This window comes from Manihot esculenta, chromosome 2, assembly GCF_001659605.2.
Source record: "Manihot esculenta cultivar AM560-2 chromosome 2, M.esculenta_v8, whole genome shotgun sequence".
In the NCBI taxonomy this organism is placed as follows: Eukaryota; Viridiplantae; Streptophyta; class Magnoliopsida; order Malpighiales; family Euphorbiaceae; genus Manihot; species Manihot esculenta.
Window position 1 is genome coordinate 4,488,873 of NC_035162.2, and position 18,769 is coordinate 4,507,641.

The window sequence follows — 18,769 nt, forward strand, 5'->3', positions numbered from 1 at the left end:
CTACCAAGAGTGCGCATGGCCTATTAGAGCAAAACAACATTGACAATAAAATCTGTGGAGTGTTATGAAATTTATAGGATATTAGCATTAAAAAAATTTTAATTCATAAAAATAAAAGTTTCACCAATTACTCTGTATATTAAATCTTATTAATCTAGGTATCGTTCATAGTGCAAAATACACCCGATTCAAAACATATATATTAAATTTTTCAGTAATGAAAAATCTTTTAAAATATGTGGGGATTATTGTAAGATAAATTTAGATTTCAAAAGATTTTATAATCGTTGAATATTTTATGATAATTGAAGATTTTATTTGTGAGATTTTTTTATCGTTGCATATTTGATATTTAAATCTGATCGTATAATTTTATTATATTATCTTAAAATTTTTATAATAATTTACGACAACTATGTTTTGTAATATGAATAATATGCATCTCTACAAAAAAAAAAAAGTCATTTCCATTTTCTATTTTATTTCTTCTCTTTCCATTGCTTTTTGTTAAATTACAAATTAGAGATAAATTTTTATTATTTTATATTCAAAATTAAAATTTTAAAAGAATATATTCAATCATGAAAAATAAAAAAATAAATTTTTAAAAATAACTTACAACACAACTCAAATTTTATTATTCTATTATATTCTATTTTTCTAACAATTATTTCCTTTAAGTATCGTATTGAATCATCAATACATCTAAAACAAGCAGCAAATGGTATGGGCCGTGGGCTGGCTACCAACGAACACACCTTACTAGTTTCCATCTTTTTCCACTTTCAATTGCAATATGGCTGAATCGATAAAGCCTGCCATAGTAGTCTTTTTTTCATGAGCTGTGGCAGTGCTTTTTATAAGCAAGTAAAACAATGGGGAGAGTGCCTGTGAGGCTATAAAGAATGAAGGATGTAAGAGAGCCTGCGGTCATGGAGCCTAATATTGTCAGGTATGCACCATAAACTACCACTACGACTACAGATAAAGTGGATGCCGCATTTAGTCCTCAAAAAAATAGACCAACTACCCTCTACAGCAGAAAACAGCAAAATTCATGAGCCCATAAAGCTTTAATTTGTGTACTCCCAGCTTCCATGAGAGAGAGAGAGAGAGAGAGAGAGAGAGAGACTCACTGCTTGTCTGAGTCCCAGCTTCAGTGTCTCATCAACTTTTTCTGAATAATTTGAAATTGCATAACTTTCTTGAGCAAAAGATCTAACAGTTCGAATGGCCCCAAAGGATTCCTAAATATCATTTTTTCATAAGAAAAGATTATGACCAATAACTCAGTTGACTTCTACATTCAAAAGATTCAAGAAAAAGAGAAAAAGAATCATCAGGAATCTATGAAAGGTGTGCAAATTACATTTGATTTACAGCATAGAGCTTATGATCAAAACCTATCATAGAAACAATACTACAACATTTAGTAGGGTTTCACAGTCTTCCTAGATTCATCAAATGTTTGTTGTTTTGAAAACATATAGATTATGAATGATTATGCCAATTATGAAATAAACAGTTTCTGACATATCTAAGGAAATAAAAACAATTTATGTGAAAGATGAAAGTAAAAGAAGTTGCTTACAAACCTCAGCTATTGAAGCAGCTACTGCAGCAGCAGCTTGAGTTGCATGTGAAAGTTCACGAAGATAGCGCCCAAACATTCTTACAGCAACTGAAATGACTGGTACAACGACCAAAGCCAATACTGCAAGGGGAAAAAGGAAAGGAAAGGAAATAATGACCAGAACATTACCCTGATACAAAAGCATTACTTGAGAAACTTCAGCTTAAATTACCTACATGTTAATTTCCAAGATGATGTAAACATGAAGGCAACACCAATTATGGCAGTTGTTACATTGCGGAGTGCCTCAGAAAGATTGGTTGTTGCAGCATTTTTTATGACCTGGGTGTCCTCTGACAGCCTGCTCAGAAGCTCCCCTGTTCGTGTAACATCGAAGAAGGCTATTTCCTGTTGGACCATTGTAGCAACACCATGCTTAGATATATGCTGAATTCCAAATGTTTACCAAAGCCGAGAGATGAAAAAGACAACAAAACACATATGGACACTTGCAAACCAAACTAATATCTTAAAAGGACTCCCGCAGGTTTTAATATCTTTTAACCAGCTGTTTTCACTATGCTTGAATTTTTCAAGAAACAGATTCACAGTTTTTCACAATGCAAATGGAATTTTCAATAGGTTGCAAATTGAAGACTAATCAATACAGTGGATCAGGAATAGAAAAAATTGCACATTATTGACTCTTATGTTCAATAACTAGGGAACCACACCTGGTTGATTAGGTGGCTGAATAAGTTCTTTCTCAAACGAGCTACAACCCTTTCGCTAGCAGAAGCAAACAACCAAGCTCGAAGAGCAGTGCACAAAGAACTAAAACAAGAAAGAAGAAAATATGATTATCAGTCCCTTCAAGAATTGTAAATGCTCAACAAGAGGCTTATGTAGAATATCTTGCATTACAGAAGTGTCAGAAATGAAATGAAATTATATAATATGAAAATTATTCAAAGCAAAATATCTAAAGTCTAAAGTAAGATGCTAACTTAATATAGGAAAAGAAATGCAACACTAAAGGAAAATTTGTTTGAGAAAATCTTAACTGATGGATCCAAGATAAAAAGTTATCATTTCAGAACTATTATGGATTTAAATAATGCTCATTCAATAAACATTGATTTTTAAGAAAATTATGTCACACAGTTAGGAAAGGAACCATCACAAAGACCAATATCTACAGAAATCAAGAGAAAAGAATCCACAGGCACAACAAAGCAAATCAGACATGCTAAAGGTAAAGTGAAACAGAACATGGTGTCATGGTCATACCCAATTACAACTATCAGCACAATATCCAGTATGGTGTTCTTGACTGCATCTATAGCTAGTGATTGCTCTTCAGGAGTACTTATATCTCTTGACACAATGTCTATTATCATTCCACCAAATTTGGGCTGCAATATAAGATTTATAACAGGTTAAGGAGATAACACCTTAGTAGGGCAGAAGCTTAGTTACTTTTAAATTCAATTTCATTAATTGGTTTGTTTGATTAACCTACAATCAGAATACTTGATGTGGATGCTATCAGGAGTGCAATGGTGCCAACTACAAGCTTCCCAGCATCAGGTTTTGCCTGTAAAATAAGAAATAGATTATTACTAAATACTAAATATACTTCAATGTGAATACATCGTCAGAAATATTGAAAATAGTAATTTCTTACCAGTGAAAAAACTCTACCAAACCCAACATTTGCTGCCTGAATTTTCAAAAAACAACATTAGCTAGACTTTGAGAAAAGCTTGACTTGTCAGGGAAGCATAAATGTTGCAAAGAACATGAATAGCTATAACCTCCACTCCATCCACAATTTCCAGGTCATTTGGAGGATCATCAGGTGATTGGTCTTCATTTGCTTTCCTCTGTGCCTATGTAATATAGGTGAATCAACAACGACATGTTTAGGCCAAAATGCAATAAAGAATTATCGTGCGAAACTACATAGTTATGGGGTTGTAATTGGAAGCCACAAACAGCATGAAACATCAATTTCCGTTCTGTCTTGTTCTGTTGCCTTTTGTGAAACCCCAAATTGAATGATTTTAAGGGAGAGAGGAAAAAGAAAAAAGAAAAAAGAAAAAAGGAAGTCTGCAGATTAACAATCAAAACAAACAAAACTATAATATTTCAAGAGCTGATATTTCATAAGATAATATGATAATATGATAATTTATAAAACAAATTATATAAAACTATATTTATATATGTTAGATCCATAATAAAATGAATTCATTTAAAAAACTCCGAAAGAAAGCTGCTTTCGACTCCGTTGGCTCCACATTTTCCGCAACTAATAGTAATATATGCTGATTAATACGACAACATATATAGAAAAAGAAGGAAAGAGCACTAGCTTCTAAAAGTAAGTAAAAGAAAGATTCACTTGATTTTGCAAAGTAATATAACAATAAAAAAATTGTTTATGTAAAAAACAAACAATGAAAATAATTGCATAAAGACAGGAAAAAAAGAACCATGGCGATGCAAAGTTGGAAGTCTGGGCTGCCTTTTTTCTTTGTTTAAATTTATCTTTTTTCGTGGGAACGTCTAAATGGACAAGAAAAAGAGCAATCATGCTTAGCATGCATGTGTAATTTGCTTTTTCTTTTTTCTTTTTTTTTAAAAGTTGAGCCATTGAAATAAAGCATGATCTATATTATTATTATTATTAAGCAAGAATGATTTTTTTAAAAAAAATTCCTATTAGATATAAAAATGGGAATGGGATTGTGTTTTTTTTTTTTTTTTTAATATGGAGTTACTGTTTAATTTGCAAGACCCGTTAATTATATTATTTTATTCTTAAGAATGATTAATTTCGTTAATTTTCATTCCCAATCATCAACGTATTATACTGTCCATCTTTTTAATTTTGAGTGGTTGAACTTATAAATTTATATCATCTACTCATTTATTTGTTATTTAAAAAATTAATTTTTAGCTCTTCATCTTCAATATACAAATTTATATTAATCTATTAAAATAACAAATTAATCACCAGAAATATTGTTAAATATATTATATAGAGATGTATAATAGATCGCGAATATTCAATTCAATCGAACCCTATGAATTTAAATATTTACAATCGGAATTGAATTTATTTATATAAATAATTAATTTAATATAAAAATATATTTTACAATAATATTTATAAATTATTTTTATATATTTTTATTTAAAAATTAAAATTTAAATTATTTTAAAAATATTGAATTTTTTAAATAAAAATTATTAATAACAAATATTTTTATATAAATTATTAATTAAAATATATAAAACTAAACGGATTGATTTTATTCAAATAATAATAATAATTAAATTTAGAATAAATTAAATAATTTAAATTAATTTTTAATAAATTCAAAATAATATAAATCGAATTCGAATTCGATTAATTTTGCCATATACCTACCGGCTTACATTCCAAATATCATATATACTTTTTGAAACAAAAAGCTGAGGTCCCAATTTTTATTATTCTTTTGGTACAGACTCACACTCACACTCACTCAGCTTGAGGGGTTAGGCTAAGGTCATCTATATATGTTACTGGTGGGGGTCGTGCGACGGGATCAAGGGAAGGTGAAGTGGTTTGTGATAGTGAAGAGGATCAGAAACTGAAACAGATATGAGAGGACTCCCTGCTCTTCATTTATTATTGGTGGTGTTAATAGTTTGCATCACCAGAAATAGTTGCAGAGCTGCCTTTCTTCAGAAGGGCAACACTACTTCCCGATGTGAGGATGGTCACCTGGACGAGTGCCTGATAGCCGAGGACTTTGAAATAGAGGTGCTGATGGATTCTTACATTACCCGAATCCTTGGTGATAAAGGTGATCCATATACTGATTTCACCTATAGTCGCTCCGAAGTCAAGGCGTGTAGTGGCAATGAAAGTCCATCGTATAATCATTGCCAATGCCCATCGTACAATCCCAATTGCGGAAAATAAAAGTAACTGGTTTCTATGACAATGTCTGATTGTTCCTCACTCCCCCGGTGGCTCTTCCTTCTGCAGATAACGAACAAGGTAGAAATGATCAATCCCCCACTATGATCAACGTGTATGGTTTTGCATTCGTGGGTTCTTTTTTTTGTGTGTTTAGCTTTGGAGCTTCCGCTTGTCTCCTTCTCTTCAATAAGATTTTCTCCCCATCCAAAAAAAGAAAAAAAAAAAAAAAAGAAAAGAAAAGACGTGTATCCTTTTGCAGTTTGCTTGATAATTGTATGCTTTTGCAGGTTGCTTAATAATTGTAATGGCTTTGTTTAAATCTGTCTACGTGAGTGCACAATTATTGATGAGACCTGTTATGGATCCAGTACACAAACATGCAATATCTTGTTGGATCTGCGAACTCAGTCTAAGTTTCAAAGAAAATTTGTTTTAACAAAGAAAATCACGGTGCATGTGATAATTTCAGTGCAGTCCAATAATAAACCATAATTAAAAATATTTTATACACTTTTAATGTTGTAGACACTTAAAAAAATTGATTAACATAAAATATTTCTAGGATTAAATGGAAAATTAAGTTTCTTTAAAGAAAAATTACTTTATTTTTTTATAAAAATATTATTTTTCTAAAATTTAAGTGTTTTATTAACATTTTTATATAAACAAATTTATTAACATCATTTATTTTTTAACATTATAGTTAAATATAAAAAATAAATTATTTTATTGTAAAGTATTTCAAAAAAAAAATTTATGAAATATTTTCTATATATAAGTAATTTTGCAGAAAGAGCCCAAAATTTACAAACAATATATATATAATCTTAATTTTGATAGTTGTGGAAGAAAGTAATCTAGAATAGTTTATTGAAAAATTAATTAACAAACACATTTCAACTATGAGTCCATCTCCCCTTACGAAGCAATTATAGATAACGACGGACAGGTTAAAATATTTATTAATATAACGTAAAATATTAAAATTTAATATAATTATGTGAAATTAATCATGGTTTAACTAAAATTAAATTAGTAAAAATATATTTATAATTTATTAAATTTTTATTTATTTAAATTAATAAAAAAATCAAATTTCTAAATTAATTTTAAAAAATAGGCCCACAATGAACCTGTCTCTCATTTAAAAATTAAATTTCAGGAAGTGCGACTACACCTGCCTGTGAATATAGGTTTAAATTTTTATTAAAATTAGAAGGTAATTGGAGGGCCTCAAAATTATAATATATTTTCAATGTTATTTCTTAATTTGTAATTTATAGGACAAAAGTATTAAACTTTGCAAGTTTGCAAAACAAAATACTTTTTTATTAATTAAATTAATTATTTGGTAAAATTTAAAATGAAATATTACATTAGATGACTTAGTAATCTAATGCTCGACTCTTGCTTAAATAGGGCTGTGATTGAATCGAGTCGAACTAAATTTTGATAAGTTCAGTCTCGATTAGAAAATAAATTTAAAAGTTCAAGTTAGAGTTCGACCTCGACTCGAACTTCATTTATAAGCTCGAGCTCGATTCATAGAATAAATATTAAATTCGAGTTCGGTTCGAGCTCGATTCGTAATAAGCTTGTTTATCATATTAACGAACCAACTCAAACTCCACTAAAAAAGTTTAAATTTAAACTCATTTAGACATAAATTTGAATTCGATTATATTATAAACAAGTTCAATATAATTCAAATTTATTTAAATTATAAACAAATTTAAATTAAAAATAAAATTTAAATTATAGGGTATTAAGAGACTTTTAAATTAAATTTTTTTATTTAATTAAAATCTCTCAAACTAAAAGCTAATGAAAAAAAATGTAGAAGAATTGTTCTTTTATAGAAAAGTCACAATCCTCCACGTCCCTTCAATTTTCGATGTGGAATTGGTGTTGGCGAACGAGTATGCTCATAAGCTTGTTCGTGAGTCTGTTCATGAACTTGAAAACGAGCCGAATTCTCTAGTCTAAACGAATCGAATACTGCTAAAGTTCAAACTCAGCTCGTTTAGAAAACGAGTCGAGCGCAATCGAATTTTTATCGAGTCGAGTCTCGAATAGTTTATAAACAGTTTAGATCGTTTACCTCCCTATATTTAAACCTCAACCAACTTTATCTCATATATATATATATATATATACTAAGGAAAAAAAAACAATAGAAAATTTAAGTGGAAAGCTAGTATGATAAAATGAAATGGAAGATAAGATTTGTTAATTAATTCCCTAAAACAAGAATCACGAGGGGACTTTCTTTATTAGTTTTTTTTTTTCCTTTCGATTAAACAAAGGGCTAAATCGTGGATTGACAGCATTTTGATGCTATTTCATGGACAGTAAGCGTAGAAAAAGAAATGATTAACAGGCACCGGTCTATGTATGGATCATAGGAGTCCCGACCTCTCAAATTTTTAAATTTTTTAAGTTATTTAGGGAGATTTAAGTAATTTTTTTAATTAAAAAAATACTATTTAATTTTTTAATTTTTAAAAATTATTTAATTAAGAATTTTTTTTATTTTATAAAATCAAATTCTTTAGTGTTTATGTTAAAAAATTTATTAATTTATCTTGAATTTATATTACTTAATTTATATAATTTTAATTATGTTTATTATTTAACCTTTATAATGTCAGATATTTATATTATTAAAATTAAAATAAATTAACTATTTTTTTTTTTTTTTGTACAGATAGACTAAATTAGATTTCTGCATCCGCCCTGATGACTAAATGATGAAAATAAGATAAAGAGACAAAATGGAGTCATCCTTTCCTTGCTCACATCATTATGCTTATTTATGTCGTTCGTCATGCGAATTCTTGCACAAACCACTATAAAAAGGAATAAGAGATCCATGGAAGAATTGCGTGTCCCAAAATGAAGGCCTTGGTTATCACTTGCATTCTCTTGTTTTCTTTTATCATCATTCCCTCTCCAATTGTAGCTCGAGAGTTGACTCATCATGGTGAGAATTTTAACTTTTCATGCCATAATTATACATACCAACTCAAGAAAAAAATTGTTACTGTCTTAGTATCTATTACTAAAGCCTCAATTTTGTTTCTTTGGTCATAATATTATTATTTTGTATTAATCTTGCTAGTTGTTTTCAGTGAATGAGCTATGGGGACTTGGGGATCCATATGGTCCCTCTAGTCTCCAAGTAGCGAGCTTTTTTTAAATTCATGCATTTAAAGTAAAATAATTATCAAAACACGCAGAATCCGAAAATATTTTCGGATTCTGTGTGTCAAACGGATGAGTTCGACAGTCATACTGTCGAACAAGTGAGTTCGACGGTGTGAGTGTCGAACAAAGAGCAGTTCGACACCTTAACTGTCGAACTGCAATTTGATTGGTGAGCTGGACATGTTCGGCACTTGCTGCTGAGCATCTGTGAACATGTCTATACATGAATTTCATGCATGTCATAAAAATATTTTAAAATTTTAAATTATTATATTTTTTAAAAAATATTAAATTTTATTAATTTTTTATTATATTTATGTATAAAAATATTAAATTTTATTAAATATTAAAAAGATTTTAAAAAACTGAGATTGGAATGTTCGGCACTCAAAGTGCCGAACATGTCCAACATGCATGACCCATGCATTCCAAGCATGGATATATCTCATTCATGCGCGCAACATTGATGAAATATTTTAAAATTTTAAATTATTATATTTTTTAAAAATATTAAATTTTATTAATTTTTTAATTATATATTTTTTAAACATGTTAAATATAATAAAATATTTAATAAGACTAAAACATTAAATAAAATTAATACTAATCAATTTATATAATATTATAATATTAAAAATAAAATATTTAATAATTTTAAAATAATTAAAAAAATTAATAATACGGTTGAAATATTTTAGAATTTTAAATTATTATTTTTATTTAAAAAATATTAAATTTTATTAACTTTTTTATTATATTTATTTATAAAAATATTAAATTTTATTAAATATTAAAAAAATTTTAAAAAAATAAACATAAAATAATTATTTTTAAGTTTTTTCAAATTTTTAAGTTTTTTAAATTATTAATTATTTTTAAGTTATTTTTAAGTTTTTTCAAATTTTTAAGTTTTTTAAATTATTAATTATTTTTAAGTTTTTTTTTAATTTTTTAATATTTAATAAAATTTAATATTTTTATAAATAAATATAATAAAAAAATTAATAAAATTTAATATTTTTTAAAAAATATAATAATTTAAAATCTTAAAATATTTCATCCATCGTTAAAAAATTAATTTAATGTCATGCATGGACATGTCCATACATAATAGCAGCAGCAATTTGTGGACATGTGGACATGTTCGGCACCCAAAGTGCCGAACATGTCCAGCTCACCAACCAAATGGCAGTTCGACAGTTAAGGTGTCGAACTGCTCTTTGTTCGAGCCTCATACTGTTGAACTCACTTGTTCGACAGTATGACTGTCGAACGCCTCCTTTTGACACATAGAATTCGAAAATATTTTCGGATTCTGCGTGTTTTGATAATTATTTTACTATAAATGTATGAATCGAAAAAAAGCTCCCAAGTAGCTCCATCACTAGTTGTTTTGATTCTGTCTTCTCCTTGGTGAGAACTTATTAAACTTTTAGAGAAAAAAAAAAAAAAGACCATTTTACTTCTTTTTTTTTTTTTCTTTATCCCCTTGATTGCTAGTTTTACTTTATTACTGCAAAAATAGCAAATTAGGGACTTGGTGCATAGAAAACTCATATCTGTTTAATGGATTTACTGAAAACCCTAGTATGGATTTTGCTGATAATTGAAATCATGCATGTGATCTTCTTTCTGAAGCAATTAATTACTGCAATTTCAGGATTCCAATATATAGTTGATTTCTTGTTAATTAAGTGATGTATACATGAAATCTCTTTCGATTTTGGCAGGCAAAGTTGGTGGTGGCGAACCTGAAGTTTTTTTTGCGACCGAGATACCAATATGTAAGGGCAAGCAAAGTCCATCATACAATCACTGCCGGTGCCCTAAATATAGGCCTAACTGCCAAGTCTCCAAATAAATCCTTAGAGAAATAATGTGATCACATAACGAGCTGCTTTGTCTAGCTATTATATCTTGTGTAATATGTTTAATAACTCTAAAGCTATAAGTGTAGTCTGTAACGATATTTCTATAATAAATGACGCTAGTTATTGTGCAATAAATGTAGCCTGTAACATGTTTGATAAATATATCTATATTAGGGGCTCGCATCGATCACTAAAAGAACAAAAAAAATGAAACATACCCAGAAAGTGTAAGCCAAATCAAATTAACTTAGATGGAGACAATCTTAAGCTCTGCATATGATCCAATGGGAAATCTTTTGAATTAAAGAAAATTTATAATTACGCTCTTATTTTTTAGTATAAATAAAAAATTGACAAATTATTTTCTCAAAATCAATCGAATATATAGAATTTATTAAAATTCATACAACTTGAAAATCTATGGTTTATATATATATATATATATATATATATATATATATATATATATATATATAATTCAATGGATTATATTGTTTGGTTTCTTAATAAAAGCATGTGATTACAATAAAAAAAATATTTAGAATCCCTCAATCAATAAAAAGATAGATTTGAAAATCTCACATCTCATGAAGGATTTTTAAAATTGAGATTTTTTAAAATCCTTTCATTTTGGGGAATTTGAGTGAATGATAGATTTTATATCTGTTAGTTGTGAAAAAATTCATGAATTCTTCAAAATTTCAAAAAGGAATTTTTTTTTTTTTTTCCTTTTTGAGGATTCGATTTTTTCATAAAGAAATTGAACAAAAAATGGATAAAATAATAAACAAATTAAATTGAGAACTAATCAATAAGTGAAGTGTTAATTGCTTAGTTGCCTTAAGATTAGGTGTATGTGGAATTTGATTGTGTTTACCACTTTACGACAAAGTTGATAACTAAAGCAAATATTTAATGGGCCACCTTATCGATATGGAATTCTCTCTTTTAAGATTTAATTAAATGTATACATAATTCATTATTTATAAAAAATAATATCTTCATTATCAAACCTGCCATCCCCTCATTGAATGATTCTATTTCAATTTGAAATTCGATTGAATTGTTGATTTGAATCGGACAGCCTGATTTCGATTTTAATTTGGAGGAGGGATTAGTAATTGAACTCTTTTAAAAGATAATGGATGCTTTTCGAATAATGGATGCTTTAAAGTTAAATGTTGAAAGTTGTGGGAACTGAGAAAGGCCCCAAAATATAAAGAATGACTTGGAAAAAGCAGTCATGGAGCGAAATTATTGCAACAATGTGAAAAAAAAAAAGATGTTTGTTTGCCCACATTGGTCCTGTACTTGGTGGGAAACTGATGTGATCCAATGTTTCAAGTCTCCTCTCATGATTCAAAATTTTCTCCAAGTTCCCATGGTGAAATTATTCATGTAATTGCGATCTATTGTAATAATAAAATCGACACAGAAGGAGAATAAACAAAGCCATTTCTCAGCTTGTTCTTGCATCTGCATCCATGGATAGCCTCTCACTCCTCAAACATATCACTAATTTTTTCTTCTTTCTCCTACTAAATTATCACCTTGCATTTGCCATTTCCAAGCCTCCTTACACCCCAACTGACAACATACTTACTAATTGTGGCACTTCGGGCGAGACACCTGCACCTGATGATCGCACATGGACCGGTGACGACAACTCCAAATTTGGTCCCATAGAGCAATCTAATAGCAAATCGCTTCCTGCTAACGCACTTAGCCAAGGCAGCTCCGCCGAGTCTGTCCCTTACATGACAGCCCGCATCTCTCGATCCCAGTTTATGTACACTTACCCTGTCACTGCAGGTCAAAAATTTATCCGTCTCCACTTTTACTCTGCTTCATATCAGGGTGGATTTAACAGGTTTAAGGACTTCTTCGATGTAAAGTCGGGGCCCTTCACTTTACTTAAGAACTTCAGTGCTTCCTTCTATGCTGAAGCTCAAGGTAACGATTTTTTCTTTAAAGAATTCTGCGTAAACGTCGCAGAGAACCAGCAGTTGAATCTGACGTTTTCTCCTTCCCTGAGTGATTCAAATGACTCGTATGCTTTCATCAATGGCATAGAGATTTTGTCTATGCCATCCAACCTTTACTATACGCCACCTGAGGGTTTAGGTCTCACTTCTATTGGCAAGAAGGACAAGTTTTTCATCCGAAATGACACCGCACTGGAGAATATGTGTAGATTTAATGTTGCAGGCGGCACAATCTCGCCAGTACTCGATACTGGCATGTATAGATTATGGAGGGATGACGTTCTCGACCAGGGTCTCGTCAACAGCGAACTGAATGTTTCTCTTAACTATTCGAAAATACCAAAGTACACAGCCCCAGATGATGTGTATTTGTCAGCTCGGCAAATGGAAGTTAATGGCACCAATTTGACTTGGAGGGTACCAGTCGATCTAGGATTCATGTATCTGGTGAGGCTCCATTTCTGTGAGTTTGTTCCAGAAATTACCAAGGTCAATCAAAGGCGATTCGATATCTTTATTGACAATCAGACAGCTAAATTGGGTTTCGATGTTATTGAATCAAGCGGTGGACAAAGGACTCCCATATACAATGATTACATAGTCACAACTGGGAAGAGGGTAGAGAACTCTGATGACGCTTATAGGCTTTTCATAACTCTGCGTCCAAATCCTTCAAGTATTAGCCCCGATGCCTTCCTGAATGGCTTAGAGATTTTCAAGTTGAACGACTCTGACGGCAATCTTGCCGGACCTAATCCTCAAGTGTCTGTCCTTTCTCCACCAGCAACAACGGCTCCAACATCGCCACCACCAGCCGAAAAGTCTAGCACTAAGAAAATATTACTTGTTGCCATTGGTGGGAGTGTGATGGGTCTGTTGATCATACTTTCTTTGTTGGGTTTCTTGATTATTTGGCGACTGAGGAAGAAGGAGCACCGCCATTATGGCTCTTATTACAAATCACTAAGCTGCTGCTGGAAGTTGAATTCAGCAACTTATGTAGGGAAGTCATCGAGGACAACGGCTTCTTCACTGCCGCAAGAACTATGCCGTCAATTTTCACTAGATGAGATTAAAGCTGCCACGAATAACTTCCATGAGAGTTTGATCATTGGCACAGGTGGTTTCGGCAATGTTTACAGAGGTGATATTGATAATGGAGCCATGACTGTTGCAATTAAGCGATTGAATCAAGGGTCCAGTCAGGGTGCTCGTGAATTCAAGACAGAGATTGAGATGTTGTCCCAACTCCGCCACGTCAATCTCGTCTCACTGATCGGATATTGCATTCATGGAAGGGAAATGATCCTAGTTTATGACTATATGGTCAATGGGAGTCTTCGAGATCATCTCTACGACAAAGTCAATAATCCACTTCCATGGAAGCAAAGGCTTGACATATGCATTGGAGCTGCTCGTGGACTGCACTATCTCCATGCTGGTGCGGCGAATATTGTAATCCATCGAGACATAAAGACGACCAATATTTTGCTAGACGAAAATTGGGTGTCCAAAGTCTCAGATTTTGGATTGTCAAAAATAGGTGTAAATAACAGCGCAGTGAGCACCAACGTAAAGGGTACATGGGGATATCTGGATCCAGAATATGCAAGACGCAATCAATTGACAGAAAAATCTGATGTGTACTCATTTGGTGTGGTGTTATTGGAAGTACTGTCTGCTCGAAAACCTCTCAACAAAAAAGTGGAGGAGGAACAGTGGAATTTAGTCAATTGGGCACGAAAATGCATCCAGAATGAGAATATTCATGTAATAATAGATCCCCATCTAATCGGAAAAATAGCTCCAGCGTGTTTCCAGAAATTTATGGAGATTGCAGAGAACTGCGTCCGTGATCAGGCGATTGAACGACCCTCAATGCATGATGTGATGGAAAGGCTTGAGTTTGCATTGGAGTTGCAACAGAGTGCAGATGCTGAGAAGGAGAAAATGAATCCAGGCCATGGTGGAGATTATGTGTATCCTCCTCAAGTTTCGTTTCATGTTTCTCGATACACCAATATAGTTGGTGGATCCCAGTTGGATTATTCAAGTAATATTTCAATGGATTTGGACACAGATGCTACTGGACAGACTTATCCTAGTGTTCTATCCAGCACCATAACGTCTAGCCATGGCTTCTCCGACACTATCAACTCTTCCGAGAAATAGCTCGGAAAGGTTGGTAAGAAGGAATAAAAATAGTTTTGCGTTCTGATTAGAAGTGTGCTGAGAAAATATTGTATCAGGTATTGAACCTAGTGTAAAATAAATTTAGATTTTAAAAAGTTATGGACTGTTAAAAATTTTATTCGTGAAATTTTTTGGTATATATTATTTTGATATTTAAATTTAATATTAAATTTATTTTGAATTTTCTATAACAGTTTTATAACGAATATTTTTTTTAATATAAATAGTCTGTATTTTTATAAAAAAATCACTTTTATTTTTTATTTTATTTTATTTATTAAATTATAAATTAGAGATAAATTTTTATTATCTGATTCTGAAAATTAAAATTTTAAATGAATCTATTTAATTTTAGAAGATTGTAAAATAAAATTTTAAGGATAATATCCAACACGAATTTTATTAATTTATTCTATTTTTTTAACATTTTTAAGAATTTAGTTTCAGAGAATCTCATTAAAAGAAAATAAAAATTCTACTCCATAATCTTGATTATTAAAAATTATTGCTATTAAAAACTAATAGTAAACAATGAAATCATGAAATCAGATTAATTTATTATTATTAATATTATTATTTTTATTATTATTTAATTTTTTTTATCTTTCTTCAATTTATTAGAAAAAATAAAAATAAATTAAATGTTAAATCTGTATACTCAATTTAAAAATAGATTAAAAAAATATGTTAAATCAATTTTTTCTCATTTTGATCTTAGAGCAAGCAATATGGACAATATTCTTATGCATTTTTTAACTAATTGAGTATAGATGAAAATAGCTTTTTTGAGAGTTATTTACTTTTTTTTTTTTGCCAATTGAAATTGGTTATTTATTGTTTCTGATTTAATAATTTTTTTTTATTATTTGTTATACATGCTTGACTACTTTTTTTTTTTATAAACTGAAAGAATAAATTTTATAGTTTAATTTTTTTTATAACTTGCTAGACTCTACAATTGTTTTTACGGACAATATTTATTTTAATTGTAGGCTTAAATTTATTTATTTATTATTTTTATTTTTATTCATAATAAGAGCATTATAAAGAAAATGAAAGTAAAATATATATATATATAAGCATTATAAAGAAAATGAAAGTAGAATTTATATATATATAATAATAATAATAAGTTTCTTGAATTATAAAAAAGAAAATTGTCTAAATTATTTAAAAGTATGGGGTGTCTTTTTAAAATTAGACTTTCTGATCAAATTAAAAAAAATTATACGAAATATTTGAATAAAGACATACGAGTGCCTTAATATCAATATTTTTTCCTTTTTTTTCTTTTTTAATCTTATAGTTATTCCTATTAGTTCTAAAATATTAAACTATTTTCTTGGTTAATTGATATACCGGCTTAGTTAGGAATTTATTAATCAAATAAATAAATTTTGTAGTCTTATCTTTTTATAATTTGTTAAGCCTATAACTGTATTTTTTGATACTATTTTTTGAAGGATAGACTTATATTTATTTATTTTTATTTTTAATTTATGGTAGTATTAAGAGTAATGCAATAGAGAAAAATAAATACATATTTTTTAGTTGTTAAGACTCCTATAAATTATGGAAAAAATTACAAGATTGAGTTAAAATATTTAAATGTGTAGAGGTGTTTTGTTTTAACTTCATTATATAAAATTTTATTCACCAATTGGATTTTTATTTTGTATAGATTTGAAAGAAAAAATTTAAGTGGTACAACTTGAGGGAAAAATAAAATAAAGTTTATAAAATTATTGAATCTTTATATGCTTTGAAACAAATACTTAGAGAGTATCGCGCGAGAAATTTGACAAGTTTTGATAGGGTCATTATTTTTTTTTTGAAGTTTATAAGTACATGTTTACAAAGTTTATAAATAATGAATGAGTGGTTTCTTATTATATGTGGTCATATACTTATATTTAATATAAGTTATGATATAACATATATAAATTTCATATAAAATATATAAAAGGATCAAATGTGATTTAGAGTATTAAAATTAAAATGATAGTATAATTATGTGGCAAGAGCATTAATATTGAGTTTTTTTTAAAAAGAAGTTTAGATGTCTAAATGTCAAATTAGTGAATATTCCAACTAATTCTCAAAGAAAAATAGAGATAATATTATTACTCAATTTAGATATGCATATATGAGTAGATAATTGTTGTATTTAATGAAATTTTTAGACTTGATATAACTTATATTATATAGAATGAGCAGATTTACATATAATCTAATCATGATAGTGTTTTATTCAAACTTAAGAATTATTTGAGATGTATTATGATTTATAGTATTCTATACAGTAGATGTTCCACTATATTAGAAGAATATAGTAACATTAATTAAAATTTAGATTCAAATGAAATAACATTCACTAGTAATTATATATTTAATTAGTAGTACAATTACTTAAAAATCAATTATTACTGTCAACATCACCATTGTGTCAGAATTTATTACTATGCAATTAGATGATAATGAGACTTGAGTAGCTAAAAAATTTCTTAGCAAATACTATGTAGATTGGCAAAGGGTAATAACTATTGCAAAAAAATAAAACTTTCAAAAATAAAAATAGATATATTTGTCTAAGGTATAATATGATTGAACAGCTACTAAAAAATGAAATTATATTAATTGATTATGTGGAGTAAGAAATGGATTTGGCCAATCCTTTTACCAAATCTTTTAAAAAATAAGTTAATGAAATATCAAGGGTAATGAAACTTAGGCAATATGAAATTAATATTGATAGAAACTCACATTTGTGATTGGAGAATCCATAAAAAAGATTCATAGAGGTAATAATAAGTCAGTTGTTAGTTCTATTAGTACTATTTAATATTATCTCTTTCTATAGTGTGAGAAATGTTAAATTGCATTAATGAGAAAATTATGGGTAGTGTATAAATTGTGGTATACACTTGATGATATCACCTGTGTGGAGTGAGACCCATTTTATGAGATTGTGACATAATCTCTAAAATATTTATGAACTATTACAAATCTATGGAGTATAATGAAATTTATAGGATATTAGCATAAAAAAATTTTTGATTTATAAAAATAAAGGTTTCACCAATTACTTTGCATGTTAAATTTTATTAATCTAAATATGGTTCATAGGGTAAAAGATACTAAATTTGAAATATATATACAAAATTTTTAAATTCACCAATAAAAAATCTTTTAAAATATATAGGGATTATTGTAAAATAAATTTAAATTTTAAAAAATTTTATGATCGTTAAAAATTTTATTTGTAAGATTTTTTTATCATTATATATTTGATATTTAAATTTAATATTAAATCTGATCGTTATAATTTTATTATATTATCTCAAAAATTTTATAACAATTTACTATAATTATTTTTTCAATATAAATACTTGTATCTTTATAAAAAAAAGTCATTTTCATTTTCTATTTCATTCTTCCTCTTTTCATTACTTTTTACTAAGTTGTAAATAAAAAATAAATTTTTATCGTCTTGATCTTCAAAATTAAAATTTTAAAAAAATATGTTCAATCATAAAAACTTAAAAAATAAATTTTTAAAAATAAATTACAACACAACTTAAAATTTATTATTCTATTCTATTTTTTCAATAATAGTTTCCTTCCAAGTATCGTATTGAATCATCAATACATCTAAAACCAGCAGCAACTGGTATGGGCCGTGGGCTGGCTACCTACGAACACACCTTACTAGTTTCCATCTTTTTCCACTTTCAATTGCAATATGGCTGAATCGATAAAGCCTGCCATAGTAGTCTTTTATTTTTTTCCAACCAAATAATTTATATATTTCCACTTGTCATGAATAAAAAATAAAACTTTATTAATTTAAAAATAATTTATAATATTTTTCATTAAGTAGAAACTAATAAACCATGCAAAATCATTTAACTCTTTGTAATATAAACGAAATATAAAAAAAATGAATAAAATTACATTTTCT

At 28.7% G+C, this 18,769-nt stretch overlaps 1 protein-coding gene, 1 long non-coding RNA gene and 1 pseudogene across 2 annotated transcripts; 2 read left to right on the forward strand and 1 right to left on the reverse strand.

Annotated features, from left to right (window-relative positions):
* Positions 1–574: 574 nt before the first annotated feature.
* LOC110610126 lies at positions 575–5,513 on the reverse strand (annotated as a pseudogene).
* A 2,896-nt stretch (positions 5,514–8,409) lies between these two features.
* On the forward strand, positions 8,410–10,553 carry LOC110602550. Its single transcript, XR_002485986.2, has 2 exons — positions 8,410–8,535; positions 10,490–10,553. It is a non-coding gene; the product is annotated as an uncharacterized LOC110602550 (long non-coding RNA).
* Positions 10,554–11,835: 1,282 nt separating this feature from the next.
* LOC110609025 (receptor-like protein kinase FERONIA) lies at positions 11,836–14,935 on the forward strand. Its single transcript, XM_021748331.1, has one exon. It carries the CDS (start codon positions 12,115–12,117, stop codon positions 14,785–14,787), a length of 2,673 nt encoding a protein of 890 aa, XP_021604023.1. The 5' UTR covers positions 11,836–12,114; the 3' UTR covers positions 14,788–14,935.
* Positions 14,936–18,769: the final 3,834 nt, after the last annotated feature.

Coding starts and splice junctions, on each gene's coding strand:
- LOC110609025 (XM_021748331.1), top strand. CDS start 12,115: ATGGATAGCCTCTCACTCCTCAAACATATCACTAATTTTTTCTTCTTT.